The sequence below is a fragment of the Leptopilina heterotoma genome, unplaced genomic scaffold, assembly GCF_015476425.1.
Source record: "Leptopilina heterotoma isolate Lh14 unplaced genomic scaffold, ASM1547642v1 Lhet_65, whole genome shotgun sequence".
NCBI lineage: Eukaryota > Metazoa > Arthropoda > Insecta > Hymenoptera > Figitidae > Leptopilina > Leptopilina heterotoma.
Window position 1 is genome coordinate 3,724,184 of NW_025111152.1, and position 10,996 is coordinate 3,735,179.

Sequence of the window (10,996 nt, forward strand, 5' to 3'; positions counted from 1 at the left end):
TATTATTTATTTTAAACTTAATGCTAAGTCGCAAAAGAAACTAAATGCAACGTTTAAAAGTATGCAATTCTCTAGCTTTATTTTCGTTCATATTAAGAATTATACATTTAAAATATCTATATTTTATGTGCAGTTAGTCAATATAAAAGCTACAGGTTCAACCAGTATCGATTATAGAATAGAAAAAATTATTTATCGTCAGGTAGATAGAACGAACATAAATAAAATTATGTTTAAGCAAATGCGATATTTGTTTTCGTTGTTCCAATAATTTTTAGAAGCAAAAATGTAAAAAAAGACAAATATTATTTATTTATGTTAATATTTATTAATATATATAAGAAGTTATCAATCAAATGTTAATATTTTATTAGTATGTTGATTAAATGATTAAATCGTAATCAAATCTAAAATCAGCATCTAATTGAAGGGGAGGGTGCGTCAATAAATTATTAATTAACTTCTAATGGGAAGAAATATTAAAAGCTAAAATCAAATTATATTTAAATTACTTACCTCGGGGCTGATGATAATGATTAAAACTACACAGTTTTATCAAGGAAAACCCTTTTCTTTTTCAAATTTGATATTTTAACTCTTCGCTTTCTCCCCTGCTTTCGACGATATCTCATAAATGTTGTCCCTCCGGTTTTCATAAAATATACTGTTGAGATTTTGAACCCCGGGCTCTTAAATCTCAACAACCCTCCATAGATAACAAAGTTACTAAAATTTTTTTTCTATTTCATTAATTTGGAAAATAAATTTTTAAATAATTTATGAATTTGAAAATCATATAATTTTTATCTGTAGATTATTATTAATTTTATTCAACGTGGAAAACAAGTTTATAAACATTAACGCGTGTATTTTCTCTCAATATATTATATGTAATCTATATTTTATGTTAATCCTTATATCTTCTATTAAAATTATATTTAAGATTAATACTTTTTTCATATACTTTCTGGAGGCGCATGAAAAGTCTCCAATTTTTATTTTCCAAATCTTTATTTTATAGAAATTTTTTTTATCTAATAAGAATTAATTATAATTTCTTTTAATCGAAAAAATAATTGTCAGAAACATTATGTTTTTGAATGATCGATTGACAGAATGTTTATTAATGCGAAAGAATATTTTTTATAATCTTAAAATCACCGAATTATCATTTATAAAAATTATTATTTACATTCATATTTTCATTTTCGAATTGTCAATTTTAATAAACATTATTTTATAGATTTGTTAATAATTATAATAATTATTTTCCCGAATTATTATCTATTCAATATAATTTTAATATTACCGAATTACCAATTCTTATACAATTTATTGTTCCTAATCATATTTATTTATAATGAGTAAATTTTCTAAATTCTAAGATTTCTAAGATTGAAATATCATTTTTTGTTATAAAACTTTTTCTATATTTTAAATAATTTTTTATTACTCGAATTTTTATTTTTTCTAATATTTATTTTTACAAATGATTCATCGATTATTAAAGTAAAATCAAAGAGAGTATTATTTTGGAAATTGGCCTAAGTACATCGTCTACTAAAGTGGCAGAGTTAAATATTTTGGAAATGAACCTTCTCACATCGCTTGCAAAGTAAAAGAAAAAGTTAATTTGAAAACATATCCAAATATCGTTCAGTACAGAGGAATATAATTTTTAAGCAGTGTACGTAATTCCGAAGCATCGGTTTTGAGGACAACAGTCTGAGTGATACAATACTCCCCAAGAAGACAATACAGCATATCTCATTAGTGAAAACAACCAGCCTAACACTCATTCATTGAGAAAATAAAATGATGGGGACTTGTATCTAGTGATGCATGACTAATATAAAGTCACCAGGTCACCAATGAAAATTGAATCTCCGTGTATAAGAGAGTTTTTTGTTTTTTTCTCAAAATATCTTGAAATTTTTATATCGAGAATAACAAATTTTGTTTTACTTTATCTTTTATTGATTAGCCTTTGTAAGTTTATTTATAATTTTCATTGAAATAAAGATCAAAATTATTTTTTGTTTTCTATTTAATCTCTCGGTTTATGAGTTCGAATCTTTCTTTTCACACAACACTTTAAAAAATCAAACAATCTGTCACACATTCATTCATTCCTCATTCTACAATGTTCCGATTTTTCAAGTTAATCGTTTTGAGTAATTAATTCAGGACACAGCTGTTTAAAATTTGCAAATTGAAAAGTTTACAAAATTGGTTAAAAAAGTAAGGTGTGAATCGCGGAAAAACCTACTTATCTCGAATTTCGTTTGATTGCGAAGCAGACTCGGCGTGCAACCATCAGGAGTAGTTTGTGATGTCGTCCAGTATTTTTGGGTTAAAAATGGTGCAAGAAAAAAATGTAACCTTCAAATCTTTGATAATTAAAATTTAAAGGGATCAAAGTCGGGAGTGGTGCTTTTTCCCTTAAATATTTTTCTTTTTTAAAAAATCTATTGTTATACTGCTTTTTGTTGTCAAAATTCGTTAAATTTTTTCTAATTTACAAAATTCGCATTTCTAAATTAAATTATGTATATAAAAAAAGTTAATTTTAAAAACAGTAAAATAAGAAAAAAAATGGTAACGATTTCATTCGTAGGAATAAAATTTTATATTTTAAGTATTATTAATTTCATTTATTTTACTTCCTCATATAGGAAGTATTGTAATACCGAAATTTTTTGAGTTCGATTTTTTGACATATCTTTATGTTATTTGACCTCAGGAGTTCAAAAATGACATTTTTAAAAAATGTCATTCCGTATGTGTGTGTGTGTGTGTGTGTAAACATCACATTTTCATTAATATCTCGAAATCATGAAGAGCTTTTGGGCTGGATTTTTTTTTAAATTGTAGATCTCACGTGCGGACATAAAGCGAGAGTACTTTCTGATATATTAATAAAGTTTAACTAAATTTTTTTTTGATTTTTAATTTTCCAAAAAAACGTTTTTTGCCCATAACTTTAAAAAAATGTTAGGACACCTATAAATGTTTTTTCATAATTTTGTAGAGTTTTTTTAAACGCATCTTTTGAGCCCTAATTGAAAATTTTTCGTCCATATTAACCGGAGTTATTAAACTTTTAAAAATCAAAAATTTTGGAAAATAAGACTTTTTTGAAAATTTTGTTGAAAAACATTGAAGTAACTTTAAAATTATCGTTATCAACTTGTAGAGCATTAAAAAATGCTTCGATTGACCTATTTTTAAACCTAATTCGATAATAAATTTCTAAATTATTGGTATTTTAAAATCCGAAAATTGTGAAAAATGACATTTTCTCAACTTTTTTGTTTGAAAATTTTTGTTTAACTATTAAATCATTGTAACTATCTTGTAGGGTATTTAAAAATAAATTGATTGACCCAAAATTCAATCACTTTTACCATATTTATAAAAAGTTATTTGTATATTTCTATTATTTTTATTTCTGTGAGGAAGTAAAGTGTTCATGAAATGAGCACCAAAATTATACAAAAAAATATACAACTTGGCAGCGGTTTTAATTTATTTTAACAATACACGGACTTACATTAAAAAAATCTAAATATTTTAATTAATTTTTGTTTACTATTTATTAACTCCAGTTTTTTAACTTCAAATAAAATATAATGGCGAGTAAATTCATAAATAAATTTTTCAAATAAAATTAACGTAAAAATTTTAATAAATACCTGAAGTTTAATTTTTTTTTTAATAAAAATTCCCCTGCTTTTAATTACTTTTTACCATAAATTTTTTTAATAAAATTTTGTTTAATCAAAGGAATCGGAAAATTTTCAAGTCTGCAATTTTCCAATTAAAACTTTAATCAAGAAATGGAATCTTATGATATTAAACGACTGTGTTTTCCAAGTAAAATTAGCATAGAATAATAATGAGTAATTGTTAACGAGTCAAGTTTCTTTTCTTTTACTTTTTCTCTCTATCTTTTATTTCTTGTCAGATTTTTTACACTCTTGAAATATTTCTTTAAGCTTGTGTAATTTTTCTTCAGCAGACGATATCCACTCAAGGGCCTTATCAAATTCAAGGTTTGATTTTTTTCCATCATTTCTTAAAGTTTCAATCTTTTTTATTATCTCTGACTTGCTCAATTTTATGGAATCAAAGATGTCACTGAGACACTCAAGAATATCGACTAAAATTTCAAAGACAAGAATAATTTAATTCTTTAATGAACGAGTGTTCTTTTTTGATTTATTATATTTTTTTCTCTTATATTCTATTTTATTCTTGATACACTCTCATTCTTAATTGGCGATTTTAATTGACTTTTGTTTAAGAATTTTATACAATAATTTCCATTAGGATCAATTACTCTTTTAGGTGAATTTATTTTGATTGTTAATTATCAGTTATTTTGTTATTATTATTAAAAAATTATTTGAAATTTTAATTAACACTCTGTTGATTAATAATTTCATAAAATAATTCCCTTAATTATTAATTTATTATTGAAAAATTATTTGAAATTATACGATTATTGTCTTTTGTTTAATAACGAATTTTATAAAATAATTTCTTTCAAATAAAGAAAAGTAAAGATAAACTTTTTTTCAAAATTCAAAACTATTTTTAATAGACGTATTAAATTAAGTTTAAAAATGTTATGCAAAAGAATCTTTTAGAAAATTTGTCAAAAATAATTTTAAACGAAGAAAATGGAATTTTTTAGATTTTTTAAATAATAATATTACCTTCCGCATTTTTGTTCGTATTATTATCAGTACATTTTTGTAAAACTCGTTTTGCCTCTTGAAATAATTTATGAGTTTGATAAAGAACTTGTTGTACGTGAGGATTTTTTTTATTCGATTTCTTTAAAGTTTCTGTAAATTTTTCCGAGGACTCGATTTCATGTAAAACTACATTTACCGTATTTAGAGCATCTTTTTGTGCTTCATGAAGACATTCCATTTTTTCATTTTCCTCATTTGGCAATTCTATCGAAATTGTTATTGATTTCAATTTTTCCACTTTTTTGTCACTTTCCATTTTTTCCAAATTTTTATCTCCTTCCTGCTAAAAAAAATTATTTTTATCCATTAAATAATTGATTATAATAAAAAAATTTTTAAAAAAATTAGAAATCAAGAATTATTCCAATAAATAATGAATTAATAAATATATTGTAAATAAATAATTATTTAATTAATTAGATTTTTGTCATGAAATTTTTATATTGGTGAAAAAATCATAAAATCAGGAAAACAATACAAAACTAACATTTGATTGTTTAATGCAATTGGACATTTTTTCGATAATTCCGGGAATTGTTTTTTGAACTTCAATTTGTGCATTTTTAAAGCAAATATTCGCTGATTTCAATACTTGATCAATAGTTTCAATTGAATCGTTTGATGATGATTTTAATTTATCCAAAAGTTTACTATATTTCTCATGTGCAGTTTGATTTTCTGTTTCGACGCAATTTTTTATACTTTCCTTTTTATTTAAACATTCCTTGAGTGCACGTGTTGTTAATTTCTTTAAATCACGTACTTGATCTAAATTATTTTCATAATTACTGCGAATTGTTTCAAGTTGAATGAGAGTTTTTTCACTGCAATCGCGAATTTTATTGTTAAATTGTTTTTTAACACTCTCAATATTACGATTATATTGATTCATACAATTTTTATGTGAATCAAATTGATGTTGAGAAATTTGCATTAATTGTAAAATTGATTGTTTCGATTGTTCGATTTCCTTGTTTAAAAATTGATTACTCGCTTTTATTGAGTCCTCAATTTTTTTTGTTGCAGCGGAAAATAATTCCTCCGCCTCTTTTGTTTTTAAATCCAAGGCCAATGTCACTTTACGCAAAAAATCGCGAATTGATTTTGCAAATTTTGAATTTAATGCGTCGTTATCTGATTTTTTTGTACTTTGGCTGGTCTGAAACAATCAATGTTTAAATATTTATATATTTTTTATTTCTACACCTTTTTATTTTTAATGTTCTGTTCTATTTCTTTTTAATTTTCCTTCTTTTAAATTTGTCAATAAAAATAATTTTTCGAATTTAAATTCAATTTACTTTATAAAGAAAAATGGAAAAAACTATTTTTTTTAATTTTGAGAAAATAACCTGAATAGCAATTTTTAAAAATTTTCTAATGTCAAATTAATTAACTGTTAGATATTTTAATTCTTTAATTTTTGGTTTCATTTCTCTTTCTTTTGAAAATTGTTATTCTTTTAAATTTTTCATTAAATAATAAATTTGTTAAAAATAAATTCAATTTTGCTCCATAAAGAAAAGAGAACAATTGATTTTAATTTTTAAGAAATAACCTTCAAAGAAATTAAAAAACTTTTTCTAATTGCAAGAGTAAATAAATAAATAAAATTTAAAAAATGGAAAAGTTAAATTTCATATTTTTATTTTAATCAATTTTAAATTCCTGTTCTATTTTTCTTTCTTAATGGTTGTCCTTCTTCTTATTTTGTTTATAAAAGATAAAACTTTTTAATTGAGATTAAATATTGTAAATTGAATAGGAATTTTTTCAATTTCAAAAATAAAAAGAAAATATTTGATAGCTATTTATTTGATTTATTTTTTGATGACTTTCAATGTTCCCTCTTTTGTAAATCGAATCTCTCTTAAATTTATTCATAAAAATTATTTTTTTCTATTTAAAAACAGAAGTTATAGTCAATTGTTAAAGATTTTTATTTTTTTTTCATTTTTGGTACAATTTTTAGTATTTTATTTTTATCCATAAATTACACATTTTGTGAAATATAGATTCCATTTTGCTCTAGGTATAAAAAAAGAAAATAATAAACATTTTTTCAAATTCTGAAAAAAACCTGAAAAGAAATTTTTAATTGCTTTTAATTTACATTTTGTTGTTGTTGTAAAGTTTCCTTTCATTTAATTTTGTCCATAGTTATTGATTTTGTGGAATTTAGATTCAATTTTGCTTTATAAAAAAATATGAAATAAATATTTCTCCAATTTTTTTGAGAAAATATCTTATGGAAAATTTTTTATTTTTGAAAATAGGAACTTAATTAATTGTTCCATATTTATATATTTTATATATTTTAATTAAAAAAATTAAAACTTATTTTTTCATTTAATGTAATTAAAACTAAAAGTTAAATTTATATTTTTTGTAAATTGTCTTTCTTTTGAATTTGATCTTAAAAATTTAATTTTTTTCCTTTTTTTGAACAATTCTTAAAATCGTTAAAAAAATAAAAAAGAATTTTTTTCAATTTCCGAAAAAATAACCTGAAAACAAATTTTTAAAAATGTGAAATTGAGGACTAAATGAATAAAACAAAATGTCAAATAATATATCGAAAAAACCTGTATAAATTTCAATTGACTGCTCCTAAGTGCTCGTTGAAAATTGAAAAACTTCCACATTCTTAATCATATTGACACATTTTGGATGTAATTTTTTTTTCATTTTCGCTTGTCAAAATTATTTATTGAACATTCCTTCTTTTTCAATTGAATCTCGTATTATGAAGCTCTGAACAAGTGGCTCTGTTAAAATCACATTCAATGTGAAATTTTTTTTCTTCACCAAGTAGAGAGAGAGAGAGAGAGAACTAAGAAAAATACAAGCAGAGAAAAGTTATCTTATTTCAGAAGTCTGAAGTCAGCTTCTATTACTCCTTATCTTCACTGAATTTGATGCTGATCACGTCTCGAATACCAAATCTACGAGTTTGACTTAACCTTTGAAAAAACGTCTATCACACAGAGCCACTAGTTTTCTCTCTTTTATTTTTTTTTCTTTTTGTTTATCTGAAAACGGTTCAGTGAAATTTTTTTTACTTTTCGTTTCTTTCGAGACTTGTCAGACAGAAATTTAGTCTCGGGATTATAAAATCAAGTTTTTCTTTTTTTAAAAAAAACTTACTTTTTCTCTACAGCAGACACTTTTTTTTGAAAAAAAAGAAAAAAAAATAGAAACTTGAAAGTGCATTTCCTCATTGCTTCTGGAAAATATGAATATTGTAAGACGAGCTTTTAAGTTCTAAAGCTCTTAAGTACTCTCGAGGCTAAGGGTTCTTTTAATTTTTCATCATGGTTGTAACCTGTTTAATCATTCTCAATGAAACTTTTATAACAATTTTATTATTTCCCATGAAAAATGTTTTCTATTTTTATAAAAATTTCCATTTCTAAAATTAAATATCAAAAAATAAAAATAATGAAACAAATTTTTCGTAACTTTATAAATAATACACAAAATATTTTATAATGCGAAAATAAAAATAAATTCATCTTTTATGATATGATTCTAGAATAAATGTTTAAAAAATCCTCTAGTATCGAGGGAATAATATGTAAAATTTGATTTATTTGTTTTTTCATATTACACAGGATTAATAAAAATTTATATCACATCAAATTTTTTAAAACGTATCATATTTCATATGAAATGTGTAATTAAATTTATCTACGACAAAAAATAACGATTTGAATGAAAATATTTTTTTCGACTTTTTAAATTTTGCTGGAATTATTAATGGAATTGAATATTTTTGAGAGAGAGAGAGAGAAAATAAAAATTATGAAATAAAAATAAATAAAAGAGGAAATAAAATTATAAATCTGGAAATAAATATTTTTGAGAAAATTTTTTTTGAAACTTTTGTTCTCATCTTCAAAACCGTGTAATAATAAATTTTTTTTTATTTTATTACTTAGAGATTGCTTGTGAATTTTATTAGTTATATATAATTTTTGTTAAACAAGTTATTTATCAAATGCATCTAACATGATGTAACTTGAAAAATTTATTATTCTCTTGTGATATGATAAAAAATGTGACTTGTCCCATCTCATTTTTATTTTTCCCTTGCCTCACTCTCCGGGGATCAATAGCAACATAAACTTGCTGAGTTTCATGTTTTATCCACAGCTAAAAGCTAATTTTGAAACAAAACTATCTCGTAGTGTATAAAGTCTCTAATAAAAAAGAATTATTTATTAAACAATGTTAATAATTTCTTGAATTTTTATTTTTTTAACCGATTAGGAAATTACTGTAAAGTTTAAAGTGCCTGGATTTTCTTTAAAATTTCTTAATCTCCCTCAAAAATTTGTATGAATCTAAATTAGAAAAAAATTAAATTTAACTAGAAATTTGATTAAAAATTATTAAAAATTTGTTAGTTATTTACATTTTTATTTTTTAATTAATTTAATTAGAATTTAATTTTCCTCGACTTCTAAGTGTATTTTATTTTTAGAAAAATAAAATTACCCAAAATTTGTAGAAGTTTTTTTTACTAATTAAAATTTCAGTAAATGACTTTCACACTTCTCTTTGAAAGCTAGAAAAAATTAAATTTTATAAAAATAATTTCGTCGGAAAAAAATTCTCCCAAAAGATTGAAAATGGTTTAAATTCAACTTTCAATGAATTTTTCTCTTTTAAACGACAATCTTTTTAGAAAATTTCCGTTTGAGAGACGTGATCTATCAAGAAATCTTCTTTGACGCTTTTATCACTGCTATCGTACAAAAAAAGGAGCATCGAAATGCGAACGCACGAGGCTTTTGATGTCTGATCCCTTCTTTCAATGCTACATAGTCCGGATTTTTTTTTGCTTTTACCTTTTTTTATCTTAAACCTATATTTATCTAAATAAAATGCGTCCACATTTTGTCAGGATCATGGGGAAAAATAATCTCTTCAAAGCAATATCAAACATTTGAAAATTTAATTTTTTATTTATGAAAAGTCAAAAAGATAAAATTCTATCTTTATTTTCTATATTTAGAATAAAAGAGAAAGAAAATTCTTTATTTCTATCATAAATTAACAATAAAACGTTTTTTAGTGAGGATTACTCTATTAGAAATTAATCTAAATTTTTTTTCTCTTCGAAATGAATTTTTATAGAAAAATTTTAATTTTGTTCCTAAATTTGACCTAATATAAAAATGAAATTTTCTTTTTTAAAGGTTAATTCAAAAATGAAAAAATAAATTCTTTTCTTCTCTCTATTTTTGCAAAGGAAAATTCTTATCGATTAAGGATAAATGAAAAGTTTGCACATGTAGTGCATTCAATTTTTGACAAAGCTTTTTTTTGGCTTTCATATATATTCAACTCGGCTATAAGTTGAAGAATGATCCCTCTCTCATCTTCTCGGGTATGGAATGTCATGCATTCAAGACTCTCGAATCCAAATGCAAGAGGATGGTACCATGGCCTCGATTGATTTCAGGTATTTTCATCGATCGTCTGCGATTGCAGTATTCAATATAGGTACAAGATATATACGCATTTCTCGCAACCAATAGCAGATAAATGAGTTTTTGCGCATTTTATAAAACTCTCTCTCACTTTCTCACCCTCTCTTCTCTTTCTCATCTCTAATTGCGTGTATAGAGCAACTGCTCCACTAGTTTTAATTTCCACTTGTCTTTCATTCATCATTTTTCAATCACTTTTTTCGTACTTTCACGAATGATATCGAAATTCACTTTGAAAAAAAGTCGGGATAGAGAGAGAATAAATAAAATAATATTAATTATTTCGCTATTGATATTAAGGAGGCTTACAAACTCATAAAGGTAAAAACAGGAAGTTTTTTCTGAATGTCTTTATTAGAAAGAGTGGTTCAATATATTTATTTAAACCGTTTTGCATATTCTTTCGAGTGGTCATGATCAACAGAGACAGGATAATCTGAAATAAATGAAAAGGCTTCTCCCACCGAGAATTATTTGCGCGCGTCGATTTCTCCCAGTCGAGAATCCGAGCGCCTCTGCGAATCTCCCACCACCTGCTGATGACTAACCAATCGTGAAAGACTCGTTTCATTGCGCGGGTATATAAGGAGCGTTCTTATCATCTGTCAGGGACTAACTAGACACCTGAAAACCTCAATTTATCTGACATGTATAAAAATGTATTAAACTATTATATGAACAATAAAGAAATCTGTCAGGGATATTGGAATTAGGACACCCTAAGAGCAAGAATAC

General features: G+C 24.1%; 1 protein-coding gene across 1 annotated transcript; it reads right to left on the minus strand.

The window, feature by feature from the left end:
- Positions 1-3,953: 3,953 nt before the first annotated feature.
- Positions 3,954-10,445, minus strand: LOC122509988 (uncharacterized protein PFB0765w-like). Its single transcript, XM_043624353.1, has 4 exons — positions 10,353-10,445; positions 5,251-5,922; positions 4,722-5,046; positions 3,954-4,162 (listed from the first exon to the last, which is right to left on the minus strand). Exons 1-4 carry the CDS (start codon positions 10,443-10,445, stop codon positions 3,954-3,956), a joined length of 1,299 nt encoding a protein of 432 aa, XP_043480288.1.
- Positions 10,446-10,996: the final 551 nt, after the last annotated feature.

Coding starts and splice junctions, on each gene's coding strand:
- LOC122509988 (XM_043624353.1), bottom strand. CDS start 10,445: ATGATGAATGAAAGACAAGTGGAAATTAAAACTAGTGGAGCAGTTGCT. Junction 5,047..5,250: donor ATTGCATTAAACAATCAAAT/GTTAGTTTTGTA, acceptor AATTTTTTTTAG/CAGGAAGGAGATAAAAATTT. Junction 4,163..4,721: donor TACGAACAAAAATGCGGAAG/GTAATATTATTA, acceptor TTGAAATTTTAG/TCGATATTCTTGAGTGTCTC.